The 14,390-nt window shown below is 35.0% G+C and overlaps 6 protein-coding genes across 8 annotated transcripts in view; 2 read left to right on the top strand and 4 right to left on the bottom strand.

The window, feature by feature from the left end:
* The window catches only part of LOC116347631 (protein similar), a 60,601-nt gene extending 54,832 nt beyond the window's left edge, over positions 1–5,769 (bottom strand). Inside the window, exons 1-2 of one of the 3 annotated variants that reach the window (XM_031778310.1) lie at positions 5,591–5,765; positions 4,140–4,435 (exon numbers count right to left, since the gene is read on the bottom strand). In XM_031778310.1, coding sequence (XP_031634170.1) covers positions 4,140–4,237 — 98 coding nt within the window. In that variant the 5' untranslated portion in view covers positions 4,238–4,435; positions 5,591–5,765. Of the gene's footprint in view, positions 1–4,139; positions 4,607–5,590 lie in introns of all 3 variants that reach the window. The other 2 variants (XM_031778312.1, XM_031778313.1) reach the window with 2 other exon arrangements.
* Positions 5,770–6,143: 374 nt separating this feature from the next.
* LOC116347634 (DNA repair protein RAD51 homolog A) lies at positions 6,144–8,282 on the top strand. The gene is made up of 5 exons (XM_031778316.1): positions 6,144–6,386; positions 6,457–6,551; positions 7,141–7,477; positions 7,543–7,701; positions 7,776–8,282. Exons 1-5 carry the CDS (start codon positions 6,285–6,287, stop codon positions 8,118–8,120), a joined length of 1,038 nt encoding a protein of 345 aa, XP_031634176.1. The 5' UTR covers positions 6,144–6,284; the 3' UTR covers positions 8,121–8,282.
* LOC116347638 (mitochondrial intermembrane space import and assembly protein 40) lies at positions 8,239–8,952 on the bottom strand. The gene is made up of 2 exons (XM_031778320.1): positions 8,713–8,952; positions 8,239–8,617 (listed from the first exon to the last, which is right to left on the bottom strand). Exons 1-2 carry the CDS (start codon positions 8,928–8,930, stop codon positions 8,377–8,379), a joined length of 459 nt encoding a protein of 152 aa, XP_031634180.1. The 5' UTR covers positions 8,931–8,952; the 3' UTR covers positions 8,239–8,376.
* LOC116347639 (ribonuclease P protein subunit p14-like) lies at positions 8,919–9,486 on the bottom strand. The gene is made up of 2 exons (XM_031778321.1): positions 9,292–9,486; positions 8,919–9,228 (listed from the first exon to the last, which is right to left on the bottom strand). The coding sequence occupies exons 1-2, from the start codon at positions 9,321–9,323 to the stop codon at positions 8,949–8,951; spliced, it is 312 nt and encodes a 103-aa protein (XP_031634181.1). The 5' UTR covers positions 9,324–9,486; the 3' UTR covers positions 8,919–8,948.
* Positions 9,487–9,618: 132 nt separating this feature from the next.
* Positions 9,619–11,409, top strand: LOC116347633 (NAD-dependent protein deacetylase Sirt2). Its single transcript, XM_031778315.1, has 4 exons — positions 9,619–9,754; positions 9,819–10,115; positions 10,186–10,919; positions 11,037–11,409. The coding sequence occupies exons 1-4, from the start codon at positions 9,652–9,654 to the stop codon at positions 11,211–11,213; spliced, it is 1,311 nt and encodes a 436-aa protein (XP_031634175.1). The 5' UTR covers positions 9,619–9,651; the 3' UTR covers positions 11,214–11,409.
* A 77-nt stretch (positions 11,410–11,486) lies between these two features.
* On the bottom strand, positions 11,487–14,316 carry LOC116347632 (heterogeneous nuclear ribonucleoprotein F-like). The gene is made up of 8 exons (XM_031778314.1): positions 14,091–14,316; positions 13,500–13,793; positions 13,267–13,398; positions 13,054–13,195; positions 12,798–12,913; positions 12,601–12,711; positions 11,996–12,540; positions 11,487–11,896 (listed from the first exon to the last, which is right to left on the bottom strand). Exons 1-8 carry the CDS (start codon positions 14,107–14,109, stop codon positions 11,720–11,722), a joined length of 1,536 nt encoding a protein of 511 aa, XP_031634174.1. The 5' UTR covers positions 14,110–14,316; the 3' UTR covers positions 11,487–11,719.
* Positions 14,317–14,390: the final 74 nt, after the last annotated feature.

Here is a 14,390-nt window from a genome sequence, read left to right on the forward strand (position 1 = left end):
AAAAATTGTTTTTTTCTTCACATTAATCAATATCATTTTGTCAGCGCCATAAACAAAAGAGACGCATATATTCGAATGATAATTTATTGACTTGCGACTAAAATGACGAGCCATCAAAAATTACTTCTTCGAGTATGATATAAATTCAAGAGATGTTTTTCCACAATTTCTATATGATAACGCTATCGAAACCGAAAGAATTTCAAATGTTACGCTTATGGTTCCAATACCGTATGTTAGCGATTTTTTCACATAGATCAAAGGCTATCTATACTTTTGCACTTGCGGCATTCAATTTTGCGCTGACTACGATTTTCATTCGAAGTTGTTGATCTAACGAGCAAACAAAAAGAAAATGTGCAGCGCATGTATTTGTACAATGTTTTCTTTTTACCGTCACTTTGTTACAATGTTTTGCGATCTAAAATTATTGAACAATTTTGCTAAATCGATCGTATGCAATTAAAACAAGCACTCCAATTCCGACGTAAACACTATTTAATGGGAACAATTTAGCACGTACAAGGATGTTCCGATTAATTCTGAACGAAAAATCATAATAAAATCAAAACAAAGCTCACATCAATTCAAAATCTATTGACACATTCACTTAGACAACATTGTATAAACACACACCGAGCGAAAGAGAGACAGAGTGTTTGCACTGAAAATTGGCATGTTGGATGCATTCGAAACTCACATAAAATCTTCCATATCAATAATGTTGACAAGTGGACAAGCTGGTTCGCCATAAAAACCATAACATTGTGCAAAATTCCATGGTCGTGGCCCTTGGCAAGGTGCGTACGAAACGATTGCATTGCTATCACCACCAAAACATGACGACGATAACGACGACAACGGTGATGACAATGACGACGATGACGAGGATGGTATGGGTGGAGGTGATGTCAAATAGTTAGCATCGTTATTGAAATGCATTGGTATGGGCTGTTGTTGATAGTATTCAATGTTGGTATGTGTTTGGTCGGCTGTTGGTGCCACGGTCAAAGGTTGCACGTTCATTGAGTGATTTGCTGTGACAGCAGTAGGAGCAACCATACTGGTTGTTGTGTACATATGATGATTTGTCGATTTCATGTCTTGCACTTGATTTTGTTCATAGTAAAATTCGGAATTTACAGCCTCATACCAAGTCGGCGAACGACCAGTTGGCACAGTGGCCGCACTTGTTTGACCATAATAATCCATTCTTTTATTCAAACTTAAACTACTTCGTTTTTTTGTATTGCACGTTTATTAATTTGGTTATTTTCTTGGCCAAATCAGAACTATTTGGTATTGAATTTTGACAAAATATAATCCAAACGGTACATCACAGTGAATGCTTTTCATATGACCGCACCTGCCTAGCTACTGATTGTTGCCATAAGTAGGCACACTAGTTGCAACTCAAAAAGATCTGATAAGATGTCAGTACAAATAAAAACATAGACAACTCACAATAATAATAATCACATTATCAAGCATGAACCAAATAAATGAACAACGGTCATAGACATACAGCACACATAGACAACAATCGCACACAGTTGTGCAGATTCTTTTTTTTTCTCTTCTCTTTCTACATTTTGCGATAAGATAACGTTTTTGAGATTACCATTTGATTGCGGTGTGTTCAACATACGATTGGTTAGAATTGGTACCAAACTCCAAAGATGAATTTCAAATTCAATGAACCTTATTTCGCCATTTTGTCAAGAAATTACCTCATAGTTGTACGGCTATAAAACTAGCAGCAATGCAGGCGTTATTCATATCAATCCCGACAATTTTTTTTCTTGAGGAATTAGACAAGTTTATGAGCACATGGTAGACAACCAATTACATAAATTGGTGTCGAACGTAGACACATTCACTTGACAACATTTGATGCCGATAAATTGTGTGATACATCATATGTGAATGACAGCACGTTATGCGAAGACGAGATTTTAAAATAGAGTCCAAATTGGCTTCTATCTATAGTTGTGTATTGCGTCAAATGTCGCTAGAGACGCAAATTAAATATATTTTATCAATGAATTCAAAAAATACAAAAACAATTCCAAGAATCAATGATCGGATTTACATTTTTAATGTCATCTGAATTGACGCTCGAAAAACGAAACAAATTATATATTCGAACAAAATGTCTCGTTAATGAGACACTAATATCGAATGTTTTGTTTTGGTATGAAACAAGAATTTTTCTTTTGTTTATTCGATACATCAAGAAATGCGTACTGTACACACAATTCACATATACATTGGCGCACACACACACACATCGTGTCAATGATATGATACCACTGGTATTTGTTTATCAATTTGTATCCGCATATATTTTCTGTCTTGCCTTATTCAGTGTTTGTACAAGAAGACCTAAGCACAAATGATGAAAAACAATAAATTGAAATACATGAAAGCAAGTTGGTCAAAGTTGACAAACTGGTTTCTGATCCACTCTAATTGATCTGGACTTTCTGTGTAGAACACAACATATATTACGATTGACTCGGAATCGTAATGACTTTAAACTGCATGAATGCATATTTTATCGAATAAAATCCGATTTCTTATGCACCGTCAAAAAATTAGCGGTGCCAATGAATTTGCATATTATCGCGATTTCATGGGTGCCATTTCTTGTTTTCAGTCTCTTCTTCTTTTCGCACATCGCCAATGGTTCTGTTGAGTTTTTTTTTTGAAAAATATTTTGAAGTATGGCAGTAAATTTCGTCGAAATACCAAAAAGAAAAAGAGAAACGAATTTTGATAAAGAAAGAAATGTCCGCTAAGCGGTTCATATACTTGATAATTTCGAAATGGAATCATATTTCATGCAGAATACATTTATTTTCATCATTTTTAAGATTTTCAGTCCACACAATAAAAGTCGAATTCAAAAAAATGGGCACTTCGGGCGATGTGTCTATACGGTCAATGCATTCCGGAATTTGAAGACAAACTATATTGGATTGGAAACCCAAAATTAACGATAACCAATCGGTCGACAATGAAACATCGCACCGAATTATAAGAAAATAATAATGAAAAAACTTGTTTACACCCGAATTCGATAAAAACAAGAAACGACTTGACTGAAACTGTGAACGATAAAATAATCTCTATTGAAAAGGAGCAAAAGAGGAATACAACAAACGTATCGTGCGGATATATTCGACGGATATTTTATTAAAATAAATAAAAATATTATAATTGAAACCAAGATAGGCTTTAGCCAGCTATACTGCTCATATTTATCTGTTTTGTAAAAAATCAAGTCATTGAAATTCCATTTCTAGCCGTTTTTTTTATCGGTGTATAAATTTAATGCGGCTAATATTTCGTGGTGGCAATGCACTAAATGCCCTCATCACACAATACCAATTATGTTGACATATGTAAATGCGGTTGTTCATGCAAAATGCATCGCAGAATCGTGTGCAATGCCATTGCACACATAATAAAAACGTTTGTTTTATGACTTTTGCATTTAATCGGCCAAATGATACAAAACTCTTTCAATTGACTTGCAAAGTAGCGAGTGAATTGCGAAGGATGGAGAGACTTACATAGCACACTCATTTCAATCAGATACCACGATTAAAATATAATGGCAGTGAATAAAATGGCACGCAACCCAAAATAATAATAAATGAAAATGATCGTCGAGGCGCTCATACAGCGTACTCACGAATACAATCAAAAGTCGATAGTGTTGTTTTCATATACATGCATTTGATATGACTGAGACAGTGAGAAAAACAAAATAAAATAGGTCGTCGGTATTTACGACTGAACGAGAATAAAAATAATAATAATAATATGAAGTAAATTGTGAGTCGTTGAGAGGGATTTTCATAATGCTTATTGAACAATGGAAGTGGGTTCCATTTTTAATTGTGGCAAATTGTGCTGCGAGATAATCGCAGTTTGTTTTTGTCAATTGATCCAAAATACAAAAAAAAAAAAAAAAATGGGATCACTAGCGAATATTCGAGTTGAGCTTGAATAACTCTCCATATCACATGAACCGAGAGCGAGAGAATAAATATAGACATAGATTTTGAAATGACAAGCAGCAATGTGAAAAATTGCTGTTCACTCATTCATTCGCTGTGTGGTTTTCTTACCTTCGTTTTTCTTTCGGTTTGGCCCGTTTTTCCTCGATCATTTTGTTTGGCAATTCACTGCCTATCGATGACTGTGATTTACTGTCCATGAAGCACATTGTTTCTGGAATTGTTTTTATTTGCTCAACTGTCCGTGTTCACAACATTTAAATGATTTTGAAGTCACTTTGTTTTTTGTCTTTGTGTCACATTTGTTTGTTGTAATTTGCACTTTGTTCAAATCATTATATTCACTTTCACTATAGATTTTTGTAGGACGTTGTTTCCTATTGATATTTAGTGGCTCTTATTTGAATCTGTAATTAAATTTATTAAATTTGCTATTTAACTTTGTTAAAAGCCTATGTGTTATGTATTGTTTTTGTTTTATTTTGTAAACTTTCACCACGGATGGGATCACGCAGGTATTAAAATATGTTCATTCCGAGTTCGGTTCCATATTAAGTCAAATGGCCGATGGCTTCGTTCTACGGGAATATGAAATCAACACATATTGACGTTTAAACAACGAACGCAATCAAGTCAATAGGTATTGGTGATAGGCGCGTGTATACAAATACAAATGTAAAAAAATATCATATGAATTTGAGGAAAAGAAAGAGTGAGAAAAAAACAGAATGAAAAGAAATTAAAATGTTTCGTTCAGCGCCAGCAACAGTGACAAAAACACTCATTGTCGCATTGAAAAAGAAAGAAGCAAAAAAGGAAAAGAAAAATAGACACGCACACTGTAATATTTGCTGTAGTCACAAAATGTTTCGAATGTTGTTGCTATCAGTGTTATTCACTTACTTGTCGTGCTATGGCATGTATTGAGCACCGAATGTATGTTACAACACCAAATTATAACATCCATATATCAACTGCACAACAATAATAGTATCAAAAAACCAAAAGAAGAAAATCAAACAACGCACATCGCACACATTGGAAATGAATATTTTATTAGCGCAAACTAGATTTGTGAAAATGAAATTAAAGAAGAGAGAGCGAGAGAAAAATAGAAATATTCATATGTGCGTGTGCGTATCAGTGCGACTTGAAGTTTTTTTCGGTTGTGTTGTTGTTGTTGCTGCTGCTTCTTCTTCGGTCACTATCGACCATCGTTAAATAAATAGAAACTGTTTATTTAATGAGCCAATTGATTGGGATGAACATTTACTACTTAATTTATTCAATCAAAAGAAAACTACTTCCAAGTGAACGAAGCACAGATTTTGGAAACCGAACTCCATTCAATAGTCAATGTTGTCCTGAATTCATCACGAGAACAACAATAATACGCTCTTTTGAAAAAACATCACAACAAGGTTGAATGTAGATTGAAAAAAACAACAACTTCGAACGAATTAACTAATTGACTTTAATACCATGCACGAACACTCAGTTAGGGAAAAAAGAAAACTCTTTTCACATTTTATTCATCCATTTCAAATTTTGAGTTCACTTACACTTGAGTTTTTCGATAAATTCCACAATATTCGAGTGTTCAATCAGTTTTAAGACACTTTTTTCAATGTTTCACGAATATTTTTATAGATTTTTTCTATTTACTTTTATTTTGTGTTTTTCCATAACACATTTCGTACTCTGCACTTTTGTTCATACTGCTTCAACTAGTTAGTTGACCCATTGTGTGTGTGAAAAAGAAAAACAAAACATTTGTAATAGTCTACATTCATGGAGACTTCACTATTACGCTTCCATCTGACATGAAACTCTACATACACACAGACAGAGTCCGATATACAATCAACATTGTTTTTATTTATTTATTTATTTTGAATTCTCAATAACATTTTTGCAAGCACATTTTGGATTCAATAATATTTATTTTTGCAACGAAATTTTTATTTTTACATTTTTTCAGTGTATTTACTACATTTTTTGGTGTATTTTTTTCAGCAGATTTTTCAGCTGTTCGTTTGAAAACGATCTATCGAGAAACTCAATTTGGAGACTTTTTTCTTTGGTTTCAATGGAATGGCGCTACGAACGCACAAACGTCAAAATTTGACTGACAATTTCAGCTGAGCGGGACTTTACGTTGCGAATTAACAAACAAACAGTACTGCTCAATAAATAGTGTTAACAAAAACTATTCAGACCACATTGTTGTTGCACAAAATCAAAACGACACGAAAGATGGCACAAAGCGAAGCTGGAAATTCATCAATAACTACAACAACCGTTGTAAATGATGGACCTGACGAATTTGGACCACATATGATTGCAACGCTTTCGGGTGTATGTATCGAAATTTATTTAGATTGCATTTTTGGCGAATTTCACAATATTGTACTTTTTTCCATTTCAGGTTCAAGGAATCACAAATGGTGATATAGAAAGACTGAAGTCAGCCGGATACCATACATTGGAATCCCTCATGTATGTACCGAAAAAGGCATTAATGTAAGTAAAAAAAATGTTTGGCTTTCATGTTTAAATTTTGTCCATAATTATTTTCTTGGAACGATGGTAGTGACATTCCATTGAAAAGCAACAACAACCAAAAAACAGTTATGTCTGTATATCCAGTAATGCTGATGCAATCGAGTATTCTTTAATTTCATTTCGGTCACATTCTGAAATTTATAATGGACACATTTTTTCATTTTGTTTCGCACACAAATTGCAAACCGTTGACCATTTCTAATTCTTTTAAATAAATTAAAAATTAATAAAAGTTAATGTCATGCTCCTCTTGTAAGCATACAATACCAAAATATCACAAAGACCTGTCAATGATAGTTTATTGAAACAGTTAGCTGAGCGTGCATCTCTAGTGTTCCACCTAAGAATAATGCGACATTTATACACGAGAGTGAATGAAGGAAAGATAATTGAGTTTTCTTTTACATTGATACAAACTGATCATTCTTACGTGGTACATTCAAGGCTCACCAAATGGCTGAGTTTCCATTGAACTACTATTGGCCAACCTGAAATCAACTCGATTCATTCGGCCCTATCTAAAATAATTCGATTTTGTTTATTGTAGCGCAATCAAAGGTTTTTCCGAAGGAAAAGTGGAAAAAATGTTGGAAGAAGTATGCAAACGAATACCATTGGGATTTGAGACGGCATCCGCATTTCATCACAAACGATCTGACATTGTGTTCTTGACAACTGGCTCACGTGAGCTAGACAAGTTGCTTGGCGGTGGAATTGAAACCGGTTCAATCACAGAAATGTTCGGCGAATTTCGAACGGGTAAAACTCAATTGTGTCATACAATGGCTGTTACGTGCCAGTTACCAATAAGCCAAGGCGGCGGTGAAGGAAAATGCCTGTACATTGACACAGAAGGAACATTTCGTCCCGAACGATTGTTGGCGGTAAGCAAACTAAAACTAAATTCTGTGATTTTTGAATCAAAAACTATATTTTGATGTGATTGCAGGTGGCCGAACGATTTAAATTGAATCACAATGAGGTTTTGGATAATGTTGCCTGTGCCCGAGCGTTCAACACAGATCATCAGACTGAATTATTGATTCAAGCTGCCGCAATGATGTCGGAAAACCGTTACGCATTACTCATTGTCGACAGCGCCACAGCGGTAATTTAATGCACATAATCTAATTCCAAATTGAATTCTAACCTAATCGCATTTGTATTGTTCAATTTTAACAGTTATATCGAACCGATTACAATGGAAGAGGTGAGCTATCAGCACGTCAAATGCATTTGGCCCGGTTTTTGCGTATGTTACTACGATTGGCTGATGAATATGGTGTGGCTGTGCTCATAACAAATCAAGTGGTGGCATCAGTGGATGCGTCTGGACCAATGTACCAAGCCGATCCAAAAAAACCAATCGGTGGCAATATAATCGCGCATGCATCAACAACACGTCTCTATCTGCGAAAAGGACGTGGCGAAACACGAATCTGCAAAATTTACGACTCACCATGTCTTCCGGAATCTGAAACTCCATTTGCCATTGGCACCGATGGCATTAAAGATGCAGAGGGTTAGGTTGGATCCATGTGGATCAACATGAATAGAATCATCATTGAAGCCTTATTTAATTGATAAATGAAATAACCGAACTGATACAAGGCTAGATATAAGCAAAATGAAACAAAACGAAAGATAACTAACGGAATCATTCAATAAACATATTTTTTTTTATTAAGATTTTTATTGTTAATACACAAAAAATCTTTACTTCATTTCATTACTCCCCAACAACAAAAAAAAACTACTATAAAATTGCTATTTGTATATAAAGTTAAGATTTGCTTTTGTCTTCCGTTGGTTTTTCGTTATTAGAATCTGAACTTTTGTTTGTTTCTTCCATCTGATCAACAGTGTCGACATTGCTTTGTGTTCCTAGTAAATTTGTTGCATCTTTGCTCTCATCGTCATCGTCTTCCTGGCCTCCTTTATTGTAAACTGTTGGATATCGGGCGAAACACTCTTGCATCGTGGCAAATTGATCATAGCAATCAGATCCTTTTGGTTCAGCTTCACTGTTAAACGGATGGAAAAACATGCATTTTAATACTAATCGTGTACATCAAATGTCATCGAAACGAAAATGAAAGTTTTGAATTGGTATTCGTACCTGTAATGAAAACATGAAAATGCCTCTCGAAACTCAACCCCACATGGTCCTGTAGCCATACCGCCTAAGCACGGGCAATTCCAATTAATCTCTCCATTTGCTAAAATCAAGCCGGGCGCTCGTTCTGTCTCAGGCAATTCAACTGTGCTTGGTTTTTCGTGATCTTCTTTCGTTGCGAATATCACTTTATCCTTTCCAAAATCTTTGCAAAACGACATGACTTTCTTTGTTGCAATTCAAAATGTGTCCACCAGAGAAATTAGTACGCGTGATGCGCTTTGAACGTGAAAATAACAGGGAATGCCTTGAAATTTATCGATGAGGGTTAGTGCGGCTCTTAGTTTAACGTAAAATTCTTCGGGAACTCGTAGAATCAAACGATGTCGTTTTTCATCAAATTTCAGCACATCAACTGTTGTATGACCGCCAATTTCGCCAAATATTCGGTGCAACGATTGTTCAATACAGCCTTTCACATAAACTGGTAATGGATTTTCTGCTTCACTTGCCAATTTCCTTGAATTAAAGACGAAAAAACTATTATTTATCGAAACAGTCACGAGAACATTCACTACTTACAATAAAACATCTAAATAAAAGTAACCGCTCATTACGATTTTGATTAATTAATGCGAATCATTTTAGATTTTTGGAATTCGCACAAAATAAAAATCCATTCAAAATATTAAAGACGAATGAAATAAAATTTAATTTTATTCGGTAAAATTTGGTTCAAGCTGTGTCAATGGCACAATTTTTAGGTTAAAAATTCCATTTGAGAGGAGAAAGACTTTAGCGTGTAGAAATACATGAAATATGACATTATGTAATTATGTCAAACACTCATACCAGCACACCATACACCCATACACTCAACTCATTTCGCCGCAGTTTCGACGATTTGCTTTGCATGGTTTTGACAGTTTTAGTGCACTTGTCATGCATTATTTTTGTCAACAATCATTAGCAAAACATCTGAATTATTTTAAACGAAAATTATTCAATTATTCTGCATTCAGATCGAAGATGAGCGATGCAAAAGGTAATTTTTGTCAAAAAAATATTGATTATAAAATCGAAATTCAATGGTTTTTGTTACTGCGTAGATGGTAGGTCGAAGACAGAGTATCGTGATAAGGGGAAGCCAGAGGTGAGCTCTTCCTCTGAGAGTGATGACGACGAACATGGTGCATCTTCCGATTATACCAATCCAACATCAGATAAATCAAAGCTGGAATGCCTGCAGCAGTATCTTAAATCAAATCTGCACATTTCAAGCAAGAAAGAGAGCGATTCATCGCCAAAAAATTTGAAAATAGTTGATTTTGACGGCCTCGTTGATCATTGGAAAGAAAAAGGCTTCAAGAAAATCGTTACGATGGTTGGCGCTGGAATTTCAACATGTAAGTTGGCCATTGGATTAAGAAAATAATTGTTTATTTACTTATGATACATTCATTTCTTCCATTCTAGCCGCTGGCATCCCGGATTTTCGATCGCCCGAAACTGGGCTCTACCATAATTTGCAAAAGTACAAGCTACCCTATCCGACAGCAATATTTGAGATTGGCTACTTCCGAAAAAATCCACAGCCATTCTTTGCACTGGCCAAAGAACTGTATCCCGGACAATTCAAACCGACACCATGCCATTATTTTGTGAGGCTATTACATGAGAAAGGTCTTCTCTTGAGACATTATTCGCAAAACATCGATACGTTAGAGCATATTGCTGGCATTCCAAGTGAAAAAATGGTCGAAGCGCATGGAACTTTTCATACAAATCATTGTATCGATTGCCGTCTGGAATATTCTATGGAATGGGTTAAGGAACAAATTTTCGCCGACCATGTGCCTACGTGTACCAAATGTAATGGAGTTGTTAAGCCCGATATTGTTTTCTTTGGAGAAGATTTACCACGAAAATTCTACGTACTCCCCGATCGAGACTTTAATGAGTGTGATTTGTTGATTATCATGGGAACGTCGCTTGAGGTACAACCATTCGCATCGCTCATGGGACGACCGAATAAGCAATGCGTACGATTGTTGATTAATAGAGAGCTTGTTGGTAAATATTCTCGATTTGATTTTCTGTTGGGCACAGAGGGATTGAAGGTGGGCAAATCGGATAATAAGCGTGATGTAGCATTGCTTGGTGACTGTGATGACGGAATCATAGAGTTAGCGAATAAAGTTGGTCTTGGGGTAAGCAAATTTAGTTTGATAAAACTCACATCGAAACTAGTTCGATCTGTTCAAAACGGAGAGACTTGTATTATTTGAGTCCATTTTTAATACTCTCTCATTGCTCTCACATTTCAGGATGAGTTGAAAGAACTCATTGAACGTGAACATAAGAAAATTGACGAGGCAAACAAGGAATCGAATAAAACAAAAGCCGCAAATCCCAAAGAGGGAGGAAGCAAAGAATCAAAATCGGACACGAAATCATCTACCGCAGTTGATGACTCCAAAGCTAAAGCAAAAGGGCACGAGTAATCAACGACACCAGTAGCAATTTACTTACTGAATTGGACACATGATAAGATTGATCATATATTTTTAATTAATTTCCATTTATTCTGGAAAGGTTCTTTTACGTTGACGGTATATTTGTTTATTTATGAGTATTTTTGTTGACTTACACCCTTTTTTTGGCAAATAAACTACATTTCAAATGTATTTGAGTGAAAAATCGTGTGCTTTCATTGAATATATTTTAACACCAAATAAACGACGATCGATACAATTTCCAATTGAATGAAAACTCCATTGTGTTCTTTTTTTGTTTATTTTATGACATAAATAGTGTGTGGCTACGTACATTTAGCTATAAATTGATTTAAATTCATGCTGAAATTCCAGATAAAAATGCCGAATATATTGCTGATGTCCTATATTAATTGAATAACTGGAATCACGACAAAATTAAGATTTTTTTTATAAATTAAATAAAAAAAAGGAAATTTGAATAGCCACTCAAAACCACTTAAATGAATTCTTAATTAATTTGAACCGGCATAGAATAGTTCAATGTAACGACTTCCTATTTTCATTCGGTCTTTGCTGAGAGCCGTTCGTACTTGTTCATAATAATCGAAATAGGCTTTCGCCTCTCCGCTGTGTAATCCCTTGTTGTTTATAATGATTTTGCAGAAACTTGGCTTTAGCGGCGCGAAGAACTAGAATGAAAAGATCAATTTTTTTGGGTACATTTCGACTAAATAAAGATATATGAATATTATGAGACTATATGAGTAGATGAATATTAAATTTCTTACGTTAAATACATCCATTTCATCAGTGTAGTAGGGTAATCCTCGCATATGAATGCAGTGTTGGCCGCTCCGGCTATCATTGTTTCGACTATTTTTGTTGTTATTGAAGCGATTATTTGAGCCGCCAAACGAATCATTGTTGCCACCAAAGGAACTATTGCCAGAACCACCACCGTTGCCATTGCCGCCATTTCCACGTGAATTGAATTGATTGTTTGAACTGTTCCAGTTTGAATTTGCAAAGAAATCATTGCTTAGACTACTAAGATCTAGTAGCCGTTGATTGCGATTACCACCAAAATCTTGTCGATTGTTTCCCGACCGTTCGAAACTATTGAGATTCTTTGAAAATTCGTTTAAGTCAAAATCTTCAAAGAAATTGTCATTTGAATTTTGATTATTCTGATTGAATGCATTTCCAAAGCTATTGCCGATGCCACCGCCGCCATTGCCATTCCTTGAGTTGTTGAACATACGATTGTTGCCAAAGTTTCGGTTATTTGATTGATTTGAGTTTTGCATGAACATATCCCCATTGTTTGAACGATCTGATGGACACAATGAAATCAGTTTGACATTTGGAAAAAAAAAGAATCAATCAAGATTACCTCTTCGAAAATCGTTTCGATTATTTTGATTTCTGCCTCGTGCATTTTGGTTGCCTCTGCCGAAGTTATTTTTATTTCCATTCCGTTCATATGGATGCATTCGGTTGTTACCTAAGGAGATAATCACAAAAGAAAAGAATACAATTAATTTAAAATAATCGAAAATTAATCGACTAAACAACAAATTCGGTTGTTACCATTTGATTGGCTTGATTGGCCATTGTTACGACCGCCAAAATTGCCTCGATTCGGATTTGTTTGCATCATGCTTCTCATCAATTGCTGTTCAGTGCTCCGGAATATCTCAATGTATCTAATAAACATAATAATTGAAATGAATGAATGTGCAAATTACTCGAGCAAATAAACATTTGATTTTTGCTGTATTGCTCTTATCGCATTGTGTTATTGAAAACTTCATAAAATTGAATAAATAAATAAAAAAACACTTACCTGTGGCCCAGTTCATTCATATTTCGCTGCAGCGCTTGTTCACAATCTTCGATTGTTTCAAAGTGCACAAAGGCTTCACCAGACGCTTTGCCATTTCGGTTATGAGGTATGTAAATGCCATTATTTCTTTTGATTTGTAAGCCTGTGGCGAAGACAATGGAAGTGAGAATTTTTTCCAAGTCAAAAAATCATTTCGATTTTGTTTTTATTTACCTTGAAAGAAGTCAGCAATATCCGCTTCGGTTGCATTCCACGGAAGACCTCGAAGACGCACAACACTCTCATCCTCTGCGCCTCTCTGCTTATTCATTATGCATTGAAATTCATCGAATGTTGACTCAAACACTGTCATTGATATACAAACAAATCGCTTATTATTTTCAATCATCAATTTATCGCAAAATTGTATAAATACAAAACGAAAAACAAAGGAAAAATAACTGAACCTTCAATGTATCGAGATCCGAGGTTTTTCTTATGAAAAGTTTGAGCACGTTCAAAATCATCAAACGACGCCAATTCAATGTATGCTTCGCCGAGTGGTTTTGTATTGTTAGTGGCCAGTGTGACCAAATGAATGCCATTTTCGCCATTCACGATATTTACACCGTCGAAAAAATCACAAATTTCTTTTTTGGTTGTGTTCCACGGCAGGCCTCTGATTCGAATAATATGTGCATCATCATTGCAATTGCCGTCATTGGTATCATTGTTGTCGAATGATTCGATTTGTTCATTGCCTAAAACATAAACAATCACACTTCCACACTGTATTTCATTCGATATATTTACAGATTCAGCAAAACTACAGTTCAAATTTCAATTTGGTTTTTTTTTTTTGTTAAATTACCAGAAATTGGACGCGTTTCGGTGTTCAATGATCAAAATAGTTGGCAAAGCACGCATTGAAATCTTTAAATGCTTTAAATTAGAATCAATTGAAACACTTGCCATTTGCCCGGTAATTTATTGATTTTATGCATACAAAACAATAAACCATTATTAAGTAGGCTAAACATAGCACAGAAATTATTTACCTTCGTGAAGAACCGACATTGTCAATGCATTCAAAATAGAATCACTTACGAATATGAATAAAATCGATGATGAACTGAATTGGTAAAGTCAGTTAAAATAATTGTTTGTGTATTATTGTGACAAATTTTCAATAAATGTTTCGAAAGAGAAAAGTGTAATTTAAGAATCTTCAGCGTGAGCTATTCGCACAGCAGCGTCATTTGCTGGGCGAATTGATAAATTTGACTGACGCAATGAAGTTTTCCACAAAATTATGGAAAGTGTTGCCTGATGACTGTGAAAAAAAAGAGTAAAATTCC

Source organism: Contarinia nasturtii, unplaced genomic scaffold (assembly GCF_009176525.2).
Source record: "Contarinia nasturtii isolate CC-2019 unplaced genomic scaffold, AAFC_CNas_1.1 Cnas_scaffold_1964, whole genome shotgun sequence".
NCBI classification, from domain to species: Eukaryota; Metazoa; Arthropoda; class Insecta; order Diptera; family Cecidomyiidae; genus Contarinia; species Contarinia nasturtii.

Bases quoted from the DNA above. Each gene is read 5' to 3' on its own strand.
- LOC116347634 (XM_031778316.1), top strand. From the start codon at position 6,285: ATGGCACAAAGCGAAGCTGGAAATTCATCAATAACTACAACAACCGTT. The intron at 6,552-7,140 runs GTAAGTAAAAAA...TGTTTATTGTAG, and splicing joins GTACCGAAAAAGGCATTAAT to CGCAATCAAAGGTTTTTCCG. The intron at 7,478-7,542 runs GTAAGCAAACTA...ATGTGATTGCAG, and splicing joins GTCCCGAACGATTGTTGGCG to GTGGCCGAACGATTTAAATT.
- LOC116347638 (XM_031778320.1), bottom strand. From the start codon at position 8,930: ATGTCGTTTTGCAAAGATTTTGGAAAGGATAAAGTGATATTCGCAACG. The intron at 8,618-8,712 runs GTACGAATACCA...TCCGTTTAACAG, and splicing joins TTTTCATGTTTTCATTACAG to TGAAGCTGAACCAAAAGGAT.
- LOC116347639 (XM_031778321.1), bottom strand. From the start codon at position 9,323: ATGAGCGGTTACTTTTATTTAGATGTTTTATT. The intron at 9,229-9,291 runs GTAAGTAGTGAA...CTTTAATTCAAG, and splicing joins TTTTATTTAGATGTTTTATT to GAAATTGGCAAGTGAAGCAG.
- LOC116347633 (XM_031778315.1), top strand. From the start codon at position 9,652: ATGCATTATTTTTGTCAACAATCATTAGCAAAACATCTGAATTATTTT. The intron at 9,755-9,818 runs GTAATTTTTGTC...GTTACTGCGTAG, and splicing joins GAAGATGAGCGATGCAAAAG to ATGGTAGGTCGAAGACAGAG. The intron at 10,116-10,185 runs GTAAGTTGGCCA...CTTCCATTCTAG, and splicing joins TGGCGCTGGAATTTCAACAT to CCGCTGGCATCCCGGATTTT.
- LOC116347632 (XM_031778314.1), bottom strand. The intron at 12,914-13,053 runs GTAAGTGTTTTT...TATGTTTATTAG, and splicing joins ATGAATGAACTGGGCCACAG to ATACATTGAGATATTCCGGA. The intron at 12,541-12,600 runs GTAATCTTGATT...TGTGTCCATCAG, and splicing joins TCGAAACGATTTTCGAAGAG to ATCGTTCAAACAATGGGGAT.